The 17,844-nt window shown below is 36.2% G+C and overlaps 1 protein-coding gene across 4 annotated transcripts in view; it reads left to right on the forward strand.

Annotated features, from left to right (window-relative positions):
- The window catches only part of PARP8 (poly(ADP-ribose) polymerase family member 8), a 191,918-nt gene extending 186,786 nt beyond the window's left edge, over nt 1–5,132 (forward strand). For 2 of the 4 annotated variants that reach the window (XM_021939359.2, XM_021939357.2), the window contains one exon: nt 1,845–5,132. In XM_021939359.2, the coding sequence (XP_021795051.1) occupies nt 1,845–1,947 (103 nt within the window). In that variant the 3' untranslated portion in view covers nt 1,948–5,132. The remainder of the gene's footprint in view (nt 1–1,844) is intronic. The other 2 variants (XM_017959529.3, XM_021939360.2) reach the window with 1 other exon arrangement.
- Nucleotides 5,133–17,844: the final 12,712 nt, after the last annotated feature.

Raw genomic sequence — 17,844 nt, forward strand, 5'->3', positions numbered from 1 at the left:
AAAGAAATGTGTTTGACATTGTGACTTAGAAAAAAATAATTCTTTCTACCTGTATTGAAGTCAGTGTTCGCTATTCTATTCTATTCTATTCTATTCTATTCCATTAGTCATTTAACATGCTGGTCTGGACAACCTAAATTAATTTCGAAACCCACTAGTTACACACAACCTGCAACTTGAAAACCAATCATTTAGACAAATGACAATGGAGGCCTAAACAAAGGTAATGGCCTCAGGTAGAGAGAAAGTTTAGGAAACTGGAAGCAAGACAGCTTGATAATTAATTGGGTTTAGGCACAAAGAGAGCCAAGAATGACTAAAGGTTTTGTGTTCCTGGATGCTGGTACATCAAATTGAGATATGGATAGAATAAAAAGTAGCAGTCCCAGGGTCAAAAAATAAGGACTTTGAATATACTGAATTTGTGTTATCTGTAGGAAAGTTATATAGAGAGAAAAATTTAAGGATCAAAGGTAGAGTTTTAGGAATTAGCATGTGTGTGATAGTTAAAACTTGGAAGGGGCTGAAATAATTGATTTTGCATGTCATGAGAAGAGAGAAAACTGAGGTGTGATTCATGTATAAAACCATCATTGAAATGAGAGGCCAAGGAAAAGGATGCAATAAAAGTGATTGAGAATTAATCTTAGTAACAGAGCACTTACTGTCCTGAGAAAATACTTGTAATTGGGCTGTGTACCACATATCCCATTCTTTTTCTTAGGGTAATGTTTCACCATGAGGTGTCATTTCCACGTATATGTAAGTTGAAACTTGCTGAGTATATCTAAAACAGCAATAAGAATTAGCCAAATAGACAACCTTGGGTCATTTAGTTAAGAATTTAGACTTGGTACAAATGCAGTTATCACTTGATGGTTAAGCAGTGGATTACAGAAGGAGCCAAGTTCTCTTTGCTGTATGTCATCTTTTCATTTTCCTATATTGTGCTATTTCGGGAAAAGATAGTAGCTAGTATTAGTCTTTGAGATGCTGTGCTTATATCCCTGGTTATCTATTTTCAAGTAATTACCACTTTTCTAAAGCTCTGTCTTGAAGCCATTTTTATGAAGTAAAAATAATTTGTCACTTGTTCGCCTCTGAATATGATCATGAAAGCTTGAAAATTCATTCTTAGGAAATTCTTATTGCTCAAGTAAGTTTATTTGAGAAAAATGAATTACCATCTAAAATGTAATTATTTATTTTTAAAGAACTTAGTAATTGCTGTTCTTTAATATTATATTTTCCCTTCTACTGCTAAAGTAAACTTAGCAGGCTTGCATTCTTCTGTGAAGTGCCAGCATAAATAAGAATATGTTAAAGTCAGACTAAATAGTACAACCAGTGATAAGAAAAAAGGTCAGCACTGATTGTGGCTGAATAATTATTAGAAGGCAGGCATGGCAAAGAAGCAGTGGTAGAAAGTGAAGTGTCGTCATCCAGAAAATAAAGACATGATTGAAGTAGGAGTAGAGTTAAGAAGTCCAGAATCTTAGCAACATAAAGTTGAAGCTGTTCTTTTTTTTTATAGTAGACTTCATAGCAGCTGCTGTGGGAAATGCCTGCAATGCCAAAGACACTGAGAAACTTCTTGCAACTCAGACAGTGCTTTATGAGAGGATTAAAAAAAAATGCAAGAAGGGAAAATTTAGGCATGACGTAGAATGGGCTGTTCTGTGTTTCACAATGAGGACACATTGTTAAACGCACCTGAAAAACAACCGTATAATTTGCTTTTTATTTTCTTGGGCTATATTTTAGGTATCAAATAGCATTTCTAAGCTGTTTTAAATGCTGCCATCTTTTAAAATGTTTTTATATTTTTATGTTTTGTATTTCAGCTATGAAGACGGCCAAGTGGGAGATGCAAATATTAATACACAAGAAGGAGGCATTCACAAAGAGATCCTCCGAGTAATTGGTAATCAAACTGCTACTGGTTAAAGGACCACCATTTAATTAACATGATTTGAAAGCCTTCCTCGGGTTCAAAGCTGGATTTTGAACTGAAGAAGATGATAAAATAATTTATTATTATTATAAACAAAATTAACCCTTTGAATACTGGTTGTTTTTCTTAGTATTTCTAAGTATCTCATTAAATACCTAAAATGGTATAAGATTTATCAATTGTAGGGTTATGGAATCTAGTAATAAAATTTCAACAGCACTTAAACTGAAGTTTGGGTTGCTCACACAATAAACAGATTGAAAAAACTGTTTTGTGCTGATATTTTTATATTAAACTCTTTAACTGGATATTTGGTATTATATACCGACATTTTAGGTTACCAAAATAGAATTGAGAACATTTTATAATGGCATCTAAATCAATCAGATACTCTGAAATAAGTATACTGTTTGCACATTCTGATGTGCTATATCATTAGTAGTATGGGCATTCTAATGTTTTGGAAGGGATGTTCCCTATTCTTCTATTTTTATTCATACAAAAACAATTAGGTCTTAGAAGTAGTGCTTTGCGAAAAAGTATGTAATATACACATCTATAGATTCATGCATCAAAATGTGTGGTTGTGAATATATTTGTGTATATTCACACGTATGTTTTGACAAGAAAGATGGCTTAGCTTCACAATTCTATCCTCATTTAATGGAAAGAAGATAATATTTAGTAAGCAATAAATTTGAACATAAACCAAGATATGAGCCAAATTTACCACCATTCATTCACTGAAAATATTTTCAGACAATTTTTCAGTTTGTCTGAAGAAATTCAACTCTTTTAAAATGTTATCTAAAAGTCATAATTTGGGGAACATACATGGCCTGGTAGACTGAATCTATATTCAAATGATTATGTATTTGAAAGAAAGACCTCAGAATTTAAAGAAACCATATATATTTTTTATTTACTACAAGAAAACATTTTACCATTTTATTTATGCCACACCAGCATTTTTGTATTTGTTCATCTAATACCTCTGCTTATTTTTTTTCATATTGAGAAAGAACACAAACTTTGATGCTTCTTTTATATTAAAAGACAACAAATAAGTTTATAGAGAACAGTAACACCAGCTCTCAGCATTTCCTTTTCAAGACTCATAATTTCATCAAAATCATTTCTTATTCTTTGAGTCCTAGAGTTCTTATTCATCAAGTTTTAATTGACAGTGTTTATTTTCCCACATGTTGTCTTTGGAATAAGGCCATTCATGAAAGCAGTTTAATTAGTGAGTCTGCCACTCTATTCAAACCCTGAATCAAGGCTCTATCTGATTTTAATTTATATAGAAAAAAAATAAAAATGTGTAGTCATTTGCAAGTATAATGTGATAACTGCTGTGTTTATTTCCTTTGTCTGGCATAAAAGGTGAGAAAAAGGTCATACATGTTGTTAAGGGTTGCAGTTTAGGAAGTATTTTCTAATCATTTGTTTTGTTATATTGCAAATAATTGATATGCCACTTATTTCTGCAAGAAAAAGTAGGCTTGAAGTGGCTGGGATATTAATCATTTTGATAGTATCTACTTAAAACATTGATCTGTTTTGACTTGTGGCTCTGAACTCTGGGCTAGGCTGAGGGATAATAGTAGTGGGGTAGGGCAAAGATACAATATCATATCCAGTGTTTTGTGACCACTTATTTGAAGACTAGTGTGGGACATGAGGACCTTGCTTTTTTTTTTTTTTTTTTTGTCAACATGCTGCAAGTCTCCCAAATCACTTTAACTGTGTTTTTAAAACATTTTTAAGCAACAGAATTATTTTTTTGAAATTAGTCTATACATTAGACCATCCTATACATGACAAACATGATACCACGATTTGGGAGACGGAATCTTGGAACTCCACCTGTTTGGCCACTAGGACCACTAAGGCACCTCCAATAAGCTCTGTAGAGTGCCTCCAGCATAATTTAAAAGCCACTGACCTAATCCATTATGGTTTTACTTAACATTTGAGTGATCTGTAATGAATATAGTATTGGAGTCTGAACTGGAAGGATAACTTGTAGGACTCAAGAAAGACTGTTTAAGGAAAATTGGCATAATAAAAACTGTTCCTGTTGACTTAAGAATAAGAGTAGGTTCACCTATCTGAGAAAGTAGTTGATAGTTTAATGCTAGGCATCTTTTATGATAATAAAGTAAGATATCTTGTTATGACAGTTAATTGAGTTGTATCATGATGCAGAATGACAGATTTTGTTTCAAACAATTGTCTCAGAACGTTGTAAGCAAATATTCTAAGGAGAATCCATCTTATTTTTTAATTGAACTTTTTGAAATTGGGGATACTATAATAACTGATAGAGATGATTTTCTGTATTTCTAAAGAATCTAATTTCAATTACTACTACTAACATATAAATGTGCTTCCAAAATCCAAACAGGTCCATACAATTTGGAGATTTGAACACTGTTATCATGCTTTGATTCAGTCATTCGTTAAAATATTATCTATTCACTTATTTGATGATTCCAAACATTTGATATTGTATTGTGTTTTTATAATTATTTGAAATCTGTTCACCGATGCTTTGTAATGGTTTTATTAATTGTGTAGCTGTTGCTACTTAGATAGTAACCCACTAAGCAAAGGCAGTCATTTATTTTCATCCTTGAAGTAGGGAAAGAAAATTATTAATTTATTAGTTCTACTTTTTCCTACGTTGCTGATTTTGTAAACATTTTACTATGAATAATATGTTCTCTTTCACTGTATTAAAATGAGAAGAAAATGAACATTTGACAATGGAAAAAAGTAATAATATACAAATAATCTAGTGCTATAAAATGCATTATATAAGACACTTTTGGTGTCTTCGAATGCACTATGTTGGAATAAATTTTATACTTGTTGCTCAGTAAATCTCAGTCATATGTTGGGTTTGAAACTGTTTTTTTAATTTAAAGTTTAATTTTAAAAGTGCCACATTTTAAAAGTTACTGTTAAATACGGTGTAGTATAAAAAACCAACCCAAGCTATTGTTAATGCTCTGAATATTTTTCTTTGAAAATTTAAGTTTGGAGAAGAAATTCCTTCATTTTTCTCCCCTTTGCTAAAAGAAAGAAAATCTATAATATGTAAGTCTATGAATCTTTAACTGAAAGAATTTTAGCAGTACTTTGTATAATAAAAATATTTTTAAAACTATAACTTGCCTTAGAGCATGGGGTTTGAGAAAGTTTTAATGAAAAATTAATCATCCTCATTAAAGAGTCTGGATAACTTCATCAGATAGTAATTTAATATGTCACGAAGGGGCCACTCAACATTGGGTCATCTACCATCTAAATAAATATGGATTTCATGGTGGCATTTGAAGCACATTTTACAGACATTATGATGTTCTATTGTCTTGCTGAATTCTTTATTATAACACTACCTCAAGACAAATGATAGACTGTTGGTAAGGTAAATTGGGTTTTCAATGTCAGGAACAAATAAAATTTTGCAAATAGAAGTCATCAAATAATTCAACAGTAAGACCATACTGGACACAGATGTTGTCAGTTACTTCTGGACAATGTGGTAACATGGATATTTCAGTCACTGGTAACAATGTCAGGGTTAACACCCAGTGAGTTACCTGAAAGAATTTGGGTTGCAAAATTTGAAATTAATTAGTTTATTTTGAGATTGATTTTCTACATGGGCCAATTTTATGTCCATTACCTAAAGCCACTATCTCCCACTCTAAAGAGTTAAAGGATGAAAACACCCAACGACTACACTGGAATGGCAGACTGAATATTCAAGCATTTTGGCATTTAATGCCGCTAAATTTTTGTCTGATTATATATAGATTTGATGTATATTATTACCCAGTAAATTCTTCTTGGGAATTTTGTATACATTATGAAATATTAGGATAAGTTTTTGTAGGTCAGAAGAATTTCAAGTAGTTTTTAGACAAAACATATCCATGAGTGTGAAAAAAGCTGTGTTGACGAATAGATTACATTACACATTTACCAGGAGGTCAGTAAAAAATAGTGCTTATTTACATAGTCAATATAATTTAATGTTCTAAAAATAATATCTTTGATCTGCCCAATATTTAATGTATCATTTGAGATTTTTTTAAATGCAGCCACTCCTTTATGTAAACATTAAGATATGCCTATGTTTCTTTAACTATACAGCCTCTTTACAATAAATTTCTTGATTTTCGTGCACAGAATAGTATTGCAAACTGCTATTTAACCTTTGGTGCCTTAAAATTATTACAAATATTTAACAATATGTACATAATGTAAATACTGCCAAGAGATCAGTAAGGCCAAATATTTTCTCTATTCACTTTTTATTGCTCTTGCTTTCTATTGCTACTAAAGCCTCTTTTATCCAGCTTTGTAATAGTTCCAACATTGTAGCCAATGTAAATGTTTGCTTTCAATAAATCTGAATTTGTTCAACAAGTACGGTATATGTGGGCAGTATTTTGAAAGCTCAGTTAGGCTTTAGATTCTCCTCTTGATGAATCTTGCTTCTAGGGACTATGTATTTGAAGGTCTCAAGAAACTCTAAAATTGATGTTGCCCTTTTTGTTTTTAAAATGAGGGAAAAAAAGAAAGTCTTTTCAGTATTCCCCATGTACATTCAATGACTTAAATTGATTGAGTGCCGTTTTAATTTTAAATTCTGTCAAGAAGTATAACATTGAAACAAAAGATTCTTGTATGTTTGTACGTGTGTCAGTTTGTAACATCTGGCCATAATATCTAAAGGAGCATTTCAAATGAACTGTCCTGAATTTTCTAAGCATTTTTGACCTAAGTAATCAGAAAATGGTTTTTAAAGCACCACTTTTTATAAAATACATCTTATTAACTGAATAAGATCTTAGTCCATAAATAAATATGGTCCTGTAAACCCATTAATAGTAAAAATTTATGAGGAGCTTACTGTATATTCTTACAATAAGTAAAATAATTTTTAACTCATGATATATTCATAATTGAGAAGCTTTAGATAGCAAACTTCTTTTGTTAGACTTGATTTCAGTTACTCTAGAAATACTTGTTGGGAATCTAGTATGCATTTTTGACAGTAAATATAAGGACTAGAGAGTATTAGATTTTGTCTTGCCCTTAAGGAACCTTCCATTTTTTTGTGAAAAGAAAGCAGACACATTTGGAAATAATTCTAGAATAGTACAAGATGAACAATGCGGAATGGAAAAGACAAATGCAAGCAAAACTTGGGGAAAAGAACAAACCATTGCATTCACTGAAACAAAAACTGCACCCTTAATATCTTGAATCCTTAAATTAGTACTAGTGACTAATGTTAATATTATTAATTTCCGTTTAATCACCAGACACTTCACAACTCTAAAACAAAATCTAATAATCTCTTGGCCCTTATACTGACTGTCAAGATGCATCCTAGGCTCTTAACAAGTATTTCTAGAGTGATTGGAATCAAGACACATACTTTGTTGTTGATCATACATATATTAGAAAGCACTTAATTTTTTGCTGATTTTTAAAATTTTTAATGATGTTTGTTACTCCTGTGACACTTATCTGTCTTCCTCACGGAAGCTGCTCGGAGCATAGTTCTAACTCTTCAGTTAACTTAATTTACCTTTCCCGGTCCCCCCACTTTGAATGACCCCTGGCTAGCCAGATAAAATCACCTGTGCTTTAAAAAACTATACAGGCCGCTTTATTGGTTCCGGCCAATGTTAAAAGTTACTTAAAGTGTCTGAATTTATTTGGCCTCTATTTCTGTTCCCAACTTCTGGGTCCCTGTTTTTAATTATTTCAAATAACAATGACTTGTAACGTGGATCTAAGAAGACATCTTTTCTTTTTTTTTTTTTTTTTTTTGAGACAGAGTCTTGCTCTGTCGCCCAGGCTGGAGTGCAGTGGCCGGATCTCAGCTCACTGCAAGCTCCACCTCCTGGGTTTACGCCATTCTCCTGCCTCAGCCTCCCGAGTAGCTGGGACTACAGGCGCCCGCCACCTCGCCCGGCTAAGTTTTTGTATTTTTTTAGTAGAGACGGGGTTTCACCGTGTCAGCCAGGATGGTCTGGATCTCCTGACCTCGTGATCCGCCCGTCTCGGCCTCCCAAAGTGCTGGGATTACAGGCTTGAGCCACCGCGCCCGGCAGAAGACATCTTTTCAAAGATAACCAACATGAATATAGTTTAAAAAATCATGTATTCTTCACTTTCAGACAGATAAAAGTTTTGATTAAACAGTTTTTACTTTATATAGCACTTTATAATTTAGAAAGCACTTTCACATAGATTGTCTTATTTTCTCTTCAAAAATAAGACAATGTGGAATGTACTTAGTAGGTATCGTGGTATCATGGATGAAAAGCTAATCACTTTCCAAAGAGGGCACTATGCTCTGAAGCTAGCATCAGGGATTCTCAGTCTCATCTCTGAGCTTTCTAATAAACCAGGTGTATTACTGCTGAGATCCCAGCTTGGCAAAACTCACAGCAAAGGTAAGAATTATAGGAGACTAGTGAGAAGAGTCAATGAAGAGGGAGTGCTGACTGCCTTGAAGAACTGTGTCAGGGAAACCTGAAATACCATTGTATAGGCTGGGTGTGATTTTATTCTAGAGAGCTTGGAAGGAAAGAAGTCTGCACTTGATGTAATTGGCAATGGAAAAATCATTGTCGGCCCTTGGGTGAGTGACATGAAAGTGGGGTTTTAGAAGCATGTTGGCAGCTGTATGCAGAAAGAATTTCTGAGAGGGAGGCAGCAAGAAGAGATATTCTATATCTATTGTTGTAATTCTGACAGGAATTAGAGAAGAAGAACTGAGAAAAAGAATGGATATAAGAAACAGAATATTTAGGAAGAAGCAGTAGGAAATGAAATCCAATTTATAGTAATATAAATTGAGAATAATTTCCCCCTTGATTTTTTAATGGAGATCGATTAAGATTCTCTCATAGCATTTAGTATTCCGAGAAGGACTGACTGAATACAAATGACTTGGCTATGCTGGCTGTACACTAAGAAGTCTGAGCACATATTCAGCCATGTGAAGGGAAAGAAGAGAGAAGGAGTATTCTGAATCACATGGAGACATGTTTGAGAACAAATCCCCCCTACACCTGTAAAACCAGGCTTACTAAATACTGAGATCTGTAAGAGAATGGTTGCAGTAGTGCAGTAAATCTCATGTCTGTTTTAATGTGATTTATTTCCAAGATCTATCGTGTGTGTGTGTGTGTGTGTGTGTGTCATGCATTTTAGCCTGGGTAACACTTATGACTCACCACTCAGGATGATCGCATTGTACTCTTTACACTCTACTTGAAAGACACAACCCACTGTGAATGGCTCCAACTCTGACCCGTAGTCTGAGGACTCTTAAATCTGTAGCTCTTACTTGTATCTTTCCCTTTAGCTTCAAAATTACGTGATCAAATACCTCCAAACAACCATCTCTTCCTGAATGCTCCAAGGACACCTCAAACTCTAACCAATGTCCCCAACCCCCACCATTCTACTCTTCTTGCACTATTATCATTGAACCAATGAATGGCCACACCTTCCACCCTTTTGCCCAAGTGAGAAGATAAATTATCCCCTATCCCCTTCCCTTTCACCCAGTCCCATCCCCCAATCAATAGCTAAGCCTTGTTAATTTTTCTTGTTGAGTGTCTTGATGTGTTCGACAGTCTTGTTCTCTCCTGTGACTTCCTTTGCTAACATTCATGTAGGTTATAGCAATATCCTTCAGGCGACTTTCCTTGACTGAATCCAGTACCCTTTGCCAAGAACAAATTCAGCTAGCACATAGTACACTTATGATTGGTAAAACACTGACACTACATCCAGTCTCAAATTGCTCAGATGCAGCAACAAAAATGTTAGCTTAACAGACAGAGGAACTTCCTTTTGTACTTTGGCCCCGGCTAAATAGGCTATGACTGGCTCTACCTCCTTCCTGACCCTTTGCCCTCTCTTAATGCTGGAGCTAAAGTGATCTTACTGAAATGAAAATCCACTTTTGTAATTTCTTTGCTTAAAATCCCTTCAGTATCTCCCAGTTTCTCACACAGTAAAAATTTCTCACCAAACCTTTCACACATGACCCTTCATGGTCAAGCCCCTGCTTCCCTCTCATCCCTTTGCAGCCTCATTTTCCACCACCCCCTAACACTCAGCATTACAACTTCACTGAATTCTTGGCAGTTCCAGGAACAGCCCATTGCTTCCCACCTCTCACTTGCTTTTTCTTTCTGCCCCGGTCACCATTTCCAATTTATACTTCTTTTGACTCTCAACTTATTCCCAGTCTAGACCAAATGGTCCTTCTAGATCTTTTCCAAGTATCTGGCCATAGTTCATCTGTTTCACTCAGCACATAGTGTTGAAAATGTTTATTGATTTGCCTGTTTCCCCCCCCCCCCCCCCCCCCCCCGGCTACCCTTCCTCCATGCCACCATGCATGGATTATTTTCAGTACTGACTAAATGTTTGGGACTTAAGTGGGTGTACACATACACAATATTACAAATGTCTATCTGAGAAAAACAGTCTTCGAAAAAAGTGGCATTAAAGCTGAAAATCTTTAGATATGTCTTCTATTGTTACATACTAGATTCATAAATCTAAATAAATACCCATGGTGGGGACATGTTAAGCCAAGGCTATCACTGTTCTGGTCACCATCATCACTATCATCCTGGGCATCATTTCCAGCTCTATCACCTGCAGGAAAATATAGGAATCTCATAATGTTGGCAACATCTACACTCTCTCTCACTCTTGAAGTATATATTTTCATTTTAACTTTAGATCAAGCAATACCTGGATTGGAAGGTCGCTTTGAGGGCCCAGAATGAAACATAAAACTAGATACTTGCAAATTTATAATTTAATGTCAGTAATTTGCATAACCCAAGGATCATTGCTCTGCTAAATAATTACCTTAAATAATGAGCTTCCCTAACATACTTGAGTTCATTTACAGGTCATTAACTACATGACATACAAGACAAGAAAAAGAGCTACTTTAAGCTATAGTACAATAATATTCATTACCAATAAAAATAAATCAGTGATGGAGTTAAGCACATCTATAACTCTAAGTCAATGGGAAAATAAAGTTTCTTCCAAAGGAATTGAATTCTTCTAACATAGTATAAATTGTAACTAACCAGAATTTTATTACACATTTTTCTCTGTCGACATCTAACTTAATTTTTGCAGCCCTGTAATTGGGAGCATTTCTATTCTTAGTGTGTTTCCTGGTTAAATTCTGGGATACATATTTCTTAATAGTTGTAGGCTTACAGCACAGTCAATTTTCTAGTTCTAATAACAGCAGCTCAGGAGTGGAATATCTTTCCATAGTGTATTATTTGGATTCTTTTTCTTTGAGTTGCTGCCTGTTGCAAATCTACCCATAATTCAAGGTCAAGTTCATGTACTCCTGAGTACATGAATGCTTGTACTTTTCTTCTAGCCATAAAAGATCTCTCTCTGCTCCAAATACCTGAAACATTTTGTAGTTCTCCTGGAGCACTGATTTATAGCTATCACTATTTCTAGGGCTCTTTTCGTAAAAAAATGCATTCCTGAACATAACATTCTACCACCACTAACAATTTCTCTCTGTTAATGTTATGCTTAATTCTGTAAGTTTAACCCGTTAAATATTCAGCGTTTTACTTTTTAAAACTTTATAATTAAATGGCATTTGACATTTCAGTTAGTAGTATTGAAGGAAGTGACAGAGTGAGTCCAGACACTGAACTGAAGCCAACCACTGTCTCTTCACTTCTTTGATAATATCTCCACTTCTACGCCACCAGGATGATTTGTAGGGAGTAACAGGGCAGAGTTACGATTGAGCCCCATACTATAACAATTCAATGAATAACAGATCCACCACTTTTGTTTCATTCTTTCTATGGGAGTTTTCTTAAAATTTTTAGGGTAAAATAGTTTGGTTGTTCATTGGACTTCAGGCAAGATATTAAGTTGCATATTGACACTCAGAAAACATCTGACAAATGCACAGGTTACCTTTTAATATATGGAAGTTTAAAAAATATATGTGTAAACAAACATTAAATTTCAAAAGCATATTGATTTTGTTTTATAATTGTCTGATGTCATCCATTTATGGAGATCAGGCATGCTATTTTAGCTTGCATTTTGTGATTTTGGAAGAGTGTGCTAGCACATTTTCCCATCAAAATAGCAGTGACAATTTCTTACTGTCTTATTTCTGTCCAAGGCACTACCATCCAAAGTCGCCAGGTTGAAAACCACTTCCTTGCCTTCCCCATCCACTCAGCCCCCAGGAACTGTCAAGTATCTATCCAAGATACCCCTGATTTCCCTGGACTGGTACAATATTTGTCAGCTGTGGTATTTTCAGTTATTTATTCAAAAGACTTTTTTAGTCCATGATATGTACCAAGTTCTAACTAGTGTTCTCTAGAAGTTCATCTTTCAATAAGTAGTTCTTTACTTAAAAAGAATCTTCAGTCTATAAAAAAGTATATATGAGAAGCAGTTACAATCCAGTATGATGCATGATATTGTAGGATAGATACATGGAAGGAAACCTCTCACTGAGCTTTAAAGACCTGGTCAAGGTACTCTCCTGTGCAATAAATCCTGCGGCTGTCATTGCTATATAGACTACACATCCTTGTATGTAAGCCCTCTATGAAGAAACAAAACTGTTCTCCATCTTTTTTTTAAATGTGTGACAAAATCACTTCGTATACCTTTTATTTTCAGTCAAGCCAGGGTTCCCACTAATTGCAAATCTACAAACTATAGACTCTGTTAATTCTATGCCTTTCCTCACTGTTTCCCTTTGATTTGAATCATTCTACCTATTCTCACTGTCAGAAGAGTATATTTTAGTTCTCCTTCCTTAAAATCTCAAAGGAAATCCAACTTCCTGTCTGAAGCCCCTCACCAGGCATAATCTTTCTTCCTTGCAGTCTCATAGCTATTAAGGCAAACGTATTTTGGGTATGGGGAACATCTGCTGTGAATAACAGCACCAGCATTTCTTCCACAAGCCTGAAAGCTCCTATGGGTAAGAAACTGTATATTTTTATTTCCTGGTGTCCTCCACCACCCCAAGTAAGTAGTATGTTATCAGCAAGTATGTTGGAGTGAATAAACTTTTAAAATGTAATTTGAAAACTCTGTAGGCAAAGCAGTATTGCTGTATCCCATCATCACTTTCTTACGTGATTTCTGCCCTTGCACACCAATGGTACCAAACTAATCTGAGGACAGATAATGTATCTAAATTCTGTTTTACAAATTGAGTACAGCAAAATGGCTGCCTTTTGTGCAGATAACAACTGGAAATCCCCTCTCAGAAAAAAAGAAAAATGTCAAACCTCAGCCCGTGATCCTGATTGTTACTCATGTTTCCTATTTTGCCTTGGAAATACAGCTATCTGATGCCTTCCTCACAGCAAAGCCTGGCCTGGCCTGGCCTGGTTGAGATTAACATGTTTGTTGGCTACAGAAGTGAGAGTCAAAAGGAGAAGCTAAACCCTGAGACTCCTTTCCTGGAGAGCTATACGGCCTCTAGTCTCCACTGACTCCTGCCCTCATCTGCACTGGCTCAAACTTCCTGTTTTAGCTTCCACAGAAAGTCTCAAGAGACTAACTAAAATGGATATTTCGGTCTCCGTGTGGCTGCTTTTTCTTCTGCAGGTGAGAAAAGAGTCTTGCGAAGGGGTCCCCAACCCAAGAGGCTGAAGTTTTCTTGGAGAAGAAAACTTTTGGAGTTTTCTGAGGGCATGATTGGAGAAGCCCTCTGAAAACCCTAGAAGAGCAGCCATGTATTTTCCTTTGTTGATGTGAGGTGAGAAGCTGGGCACCAGGAAAGAGGGTAGAAGCCTGAATTTTATTACTCACACAGGCAACAGAGGAGGGAAGCCCAGGTCAAAAACAGCAGTGAGAGGGAGAGAGACGGAGCTACATGGAGGCCTCTGGGATAATCTCGGCGCCCTCTGAAACCAAGAAGAGTATCAAGAGAAATTCATTTCTCAGCCCTCTACTTAGAAGCCCCATGTGAACCCTGACTCTATTCCATGCTTATTTTTCATGCTACTTTGTATAAATACTCAATTTTTGTTTAAATGCTTAGTAACTTGCTTGGTTGTCTTCATAGCTCTGCTGCTTTTATTCCTTTGAAATTGTCTAGCTATTCAAGTCAAAAAAATTACATATTTATTTTTCTGTGATGTTTCATTTATCTGTATAAATAAGCTTTTTCCTCAGCATGACTATAACCACAGTTCTACCCACAAACCCACCTCACAACTGCCCTGCAAGCATCTGTGTTGTTGACATATTTTCAAAAACATCAGTCTGGAAGGTGACAAGGTTAAAAAGTTGGCCCATATTGAGTTGTGACACTGTTGACAAGGTGTCACCATCTTAGGAGTTGCAGACAAAAGGCAAGCAATGTGAGCAAAGCTTAGGAATCCAGCAACCAGCATGATTTTCTACGTGACCACCAGTAGATCCCACAACAACCGAGAGATCAAAGTGAAAAGGTTTAAAGGCAGTGACAGCGGCTGACATTTAATAAAGGTGGCAAAGACAAGAAGTTAAACATTATGTTCAGGCTACAAGATAGCAACTTCTCTTTGCAATGGAACTGTCTAGTGTATTCAGTTTGTCAAAGAAAACCTGTAATTCACTTATTTGCCTTCTGTTTTCCTGGAAGGTGTAGAATGGGGTGTTGGGCACTGAGTATGCATGAGATACTCTAATTAATTATACAGTTTTTTTCTGAGATTTTTTTAACCCTACATGATTTGATCCCTCCCATCAGTCTAACCTCATCTCCTATCACCTGTCCCTCTCAACTCCCTGAATTGAATGATTTTCTTTTTTCTGTATGTCCTCTCAACACAACATGAACCTATTCAGTCTCAGGAGGACCCTGAGTAATCTTCCTTGCTTAGAAGGTCCTCTTCCTCTGTCCTCTAGGTACCAGGCTCCTGTAAATACCTGCAGGCCTAAGCTAAGGTCCGCCCCCTCCATGAACTCTTTTTAAACTATAACCTCTATTGTTTAGAGGTGCTTTGTGAGTTTTTATTTTCTCTCCCTAATATTTTATAAAGTCCTACATGGAAAGAAACATCATTTATACTTTAGATTTCTGCACAGGTCAGCATACAGCAAGAACTCAATAAACAATTATTGAATGAGCAAACTGAATTGACCAGTTAATTGAATGTTAAGAGAATGAGAAAGCTAGGATTTGAGGAAGACTGAATATGTAGCCAAAAAATGTCTATATTAAAAATATTTAGGTATTCCTACTTCTCTGCCCACACAGCACTCAGATATACTTCTGCTTAAAGTTTTCTCACAAATGTAACTGTTTACACAATGATGTCTCTCTGTGTTTTGTGAGATCAAAGTGCTGGAGTTATTCACCTGTGTCTTGTGCTTTAGCCCAGGGCCTGATACAGACAAGGCACTCCATATACCTTGATAAATGAACTAGTTACCCAGTGAAAAAATGAATTAAGTGAAAACAAGATCAAATTTGGAGGCCTCTAAGCAATACCTACTCACGTCTATAAGGGGATTATGTCCTGTATTGAAAATACTCCTGTGGGCCCCAGGAGAAATGCATCCTTGGACTAAAAAGGATAGTTAGGATGTAGATGCTTGGAGGAAAGAGGGGCAGGCATTCTAAGTAATAAGACCTACCTGAAAGCCTTTGTAAGAGTGGAAACCCTTAAAGCATGCAAGCTTTTGGAAAGGGTATAGTTTCCATTCATTCTATTCCTTTTTGGTGCCAGGATTTGTGTCATCCTACTCTGGTGCACTATGTTTACTTTGAATTTGCCTTTCTTATCACTCGTGGCTTCCCTTCTTGTCTCCACTCTCCTCTTGAACTCCGATTATTCCAAAATGCAAACTGAAGGTGGACAGAGAATGAGAGATCCAGGAGTCAGCCTAAAGGCTAGGATGCTGGGTGAAGGGCTTATTTCTCCTGACTGAATGAATCAGGGATGAAAATTAGGGCATGTTCTAATAGGATATAGTAAGCAATTTAAAGCATTTCCCTACATCTGAATACTTTTTAAAAATAGGAATAGCTACTGTGGCCCAGGTACTCTGCTAGGCACTGGGGAGATGCCAAGGTAAAGGCACCTCAATCCTTGCCCTTCAGCAGTATGCAGACTCTGCAGTGCCATTAAGTAAGGATGATGATGATGATGATGACCAACACTATGCACAAAGTATTGTTCTTATCATTCCACATGGCTAAGTTCATTTAATACTTAAAATAATCTTTTAGGTTGATACCATTATTATCCCCTTTTTATGTATTAGAAGACCAATGCAAAAAGACATAGCAATTTGCCCTAGGTTACATATTCAGTGAACAGTGGAATCAAAGCCATCCAACTCAAGCTCACATTTTTAACTGCTCTGTGATTTTTGTCTCCCTCACCCTCTGCTCAGCACAGTTCCAAGCACAGAATCCACATGCCAAAATGTTTACTGAACTGAATCACTTTGTAAGGAGGGTTCATACAATCTCTCCATCCACGTTTTTTGAACTAATTTTGGCATTTAGAATGGCTCAGAAAAAGACATTGGCCAGGGAGAAAATCCTTATAGGAATAAGAGGAACAGCTGCTAATCTAAATGCTACTCATAACACTGAGAGAGTTTGCCAACAAGTTCAGCAGAATCTTGGAAATGTCTGCTCCAGAAAAGCTTGCGATCGATTCCAATGCCCATCTTATGCCCAGATTGCACAAGGTGAATCCAATGATCTTCTCACAGAACATTGAGTGCAACATCTGCAAGAAGGGCTGTTGGGACAGGCTCTGTCCTACAAAATACAACAGAATGAAACCTGGAAATTGTCACAACAATTTACATCACCTGGAATACAGTGACACTGATAATCCTCCGGACTATGAAGCCTTGGAAGGATATCAGATTTATGAGGCCTAAAGCAAAACACCAGAGAAAATTCAATATGTATAGAGAACTAAAATGCCCACGAGGGAAGTGAAAGCTATGTCCTGCTTTTTCGATATCATGTGATGAAACTGCCATTCAAAGTGTCTTCCTGTGAAGCAGTTTGTCAGAGTTGTGGAGGGAACCGTGAGATCAAAATGATTATTTATTTCATACCTGTTTCATTTACCTATTAAGGTAATCAAGATGTATGTTTGCCACTTATAATGTGCAATTGCCACAAAAGGAGTTAGGAAAACAGATGAAATAGAATGAAATGCTCAGACTGTTTGTGAAGGCTGAGAAAATGTTTCTGATTTTTCACCAAGGTTCCAATCCTGGGCATTTTTGCCTTAGAATCCATTCTGCACTCTTCCTCTGCTGTGCTCTGTACCACGGTGGGAGACAAACTTACAGATGACACTTCTCAGGCTCTTTTAATCGAGGGCTTCCAAATGAACCAATAACAATGGAAAGGACTAATAGATTGAAGAACAGGAGAAAGGAGCATCCAGGCTATTTCTCCCTCAGTTTGTTCCGTTATGGCCTCTCCAATAGAGGCTGTTTCTCCTGCATGGTTTCAGGTAGCTTTCATAGGCAAGTAGCTTTCTTAGGCAGGTAGTCATGGTTCCAGTTTATGAAGGGTGACCCCAGCTCCTGGGCTCTTGCAGCATCTCCTCTTTCAGCTTCACCAGTCTTGGGGTGCTGGTGGTTTCCTATTTTTAACTTCTGGCTGCTTCCATGGGCCCTGTTTGGATTCTAGTCTCCTCCATCACCTAAACTACCAATACTCCATTTAAACCCCCTCTGTTGTAAATATTCAAAATACTTTCTATTTTAGACCCTGATTAAGATAACTGCTTATTTCCTGTGCCTAGAACAGAGTCTACCACATGCTT

The sequence above is a fragment of the Papio anubis genome, chromosome 5 (assembly GCF_008728515.1).
Source record: "Papio anubis isolate 15944 chromosome 5, Panubis1.0, whole genome shotgun sequence".
Taxonomy (NCBI): domain Eukaryota; kingdom Metazoa; phylum Chordata; class Mammalia; order Primates; family Cercopithecidae; genus Papio; species Papio anubis.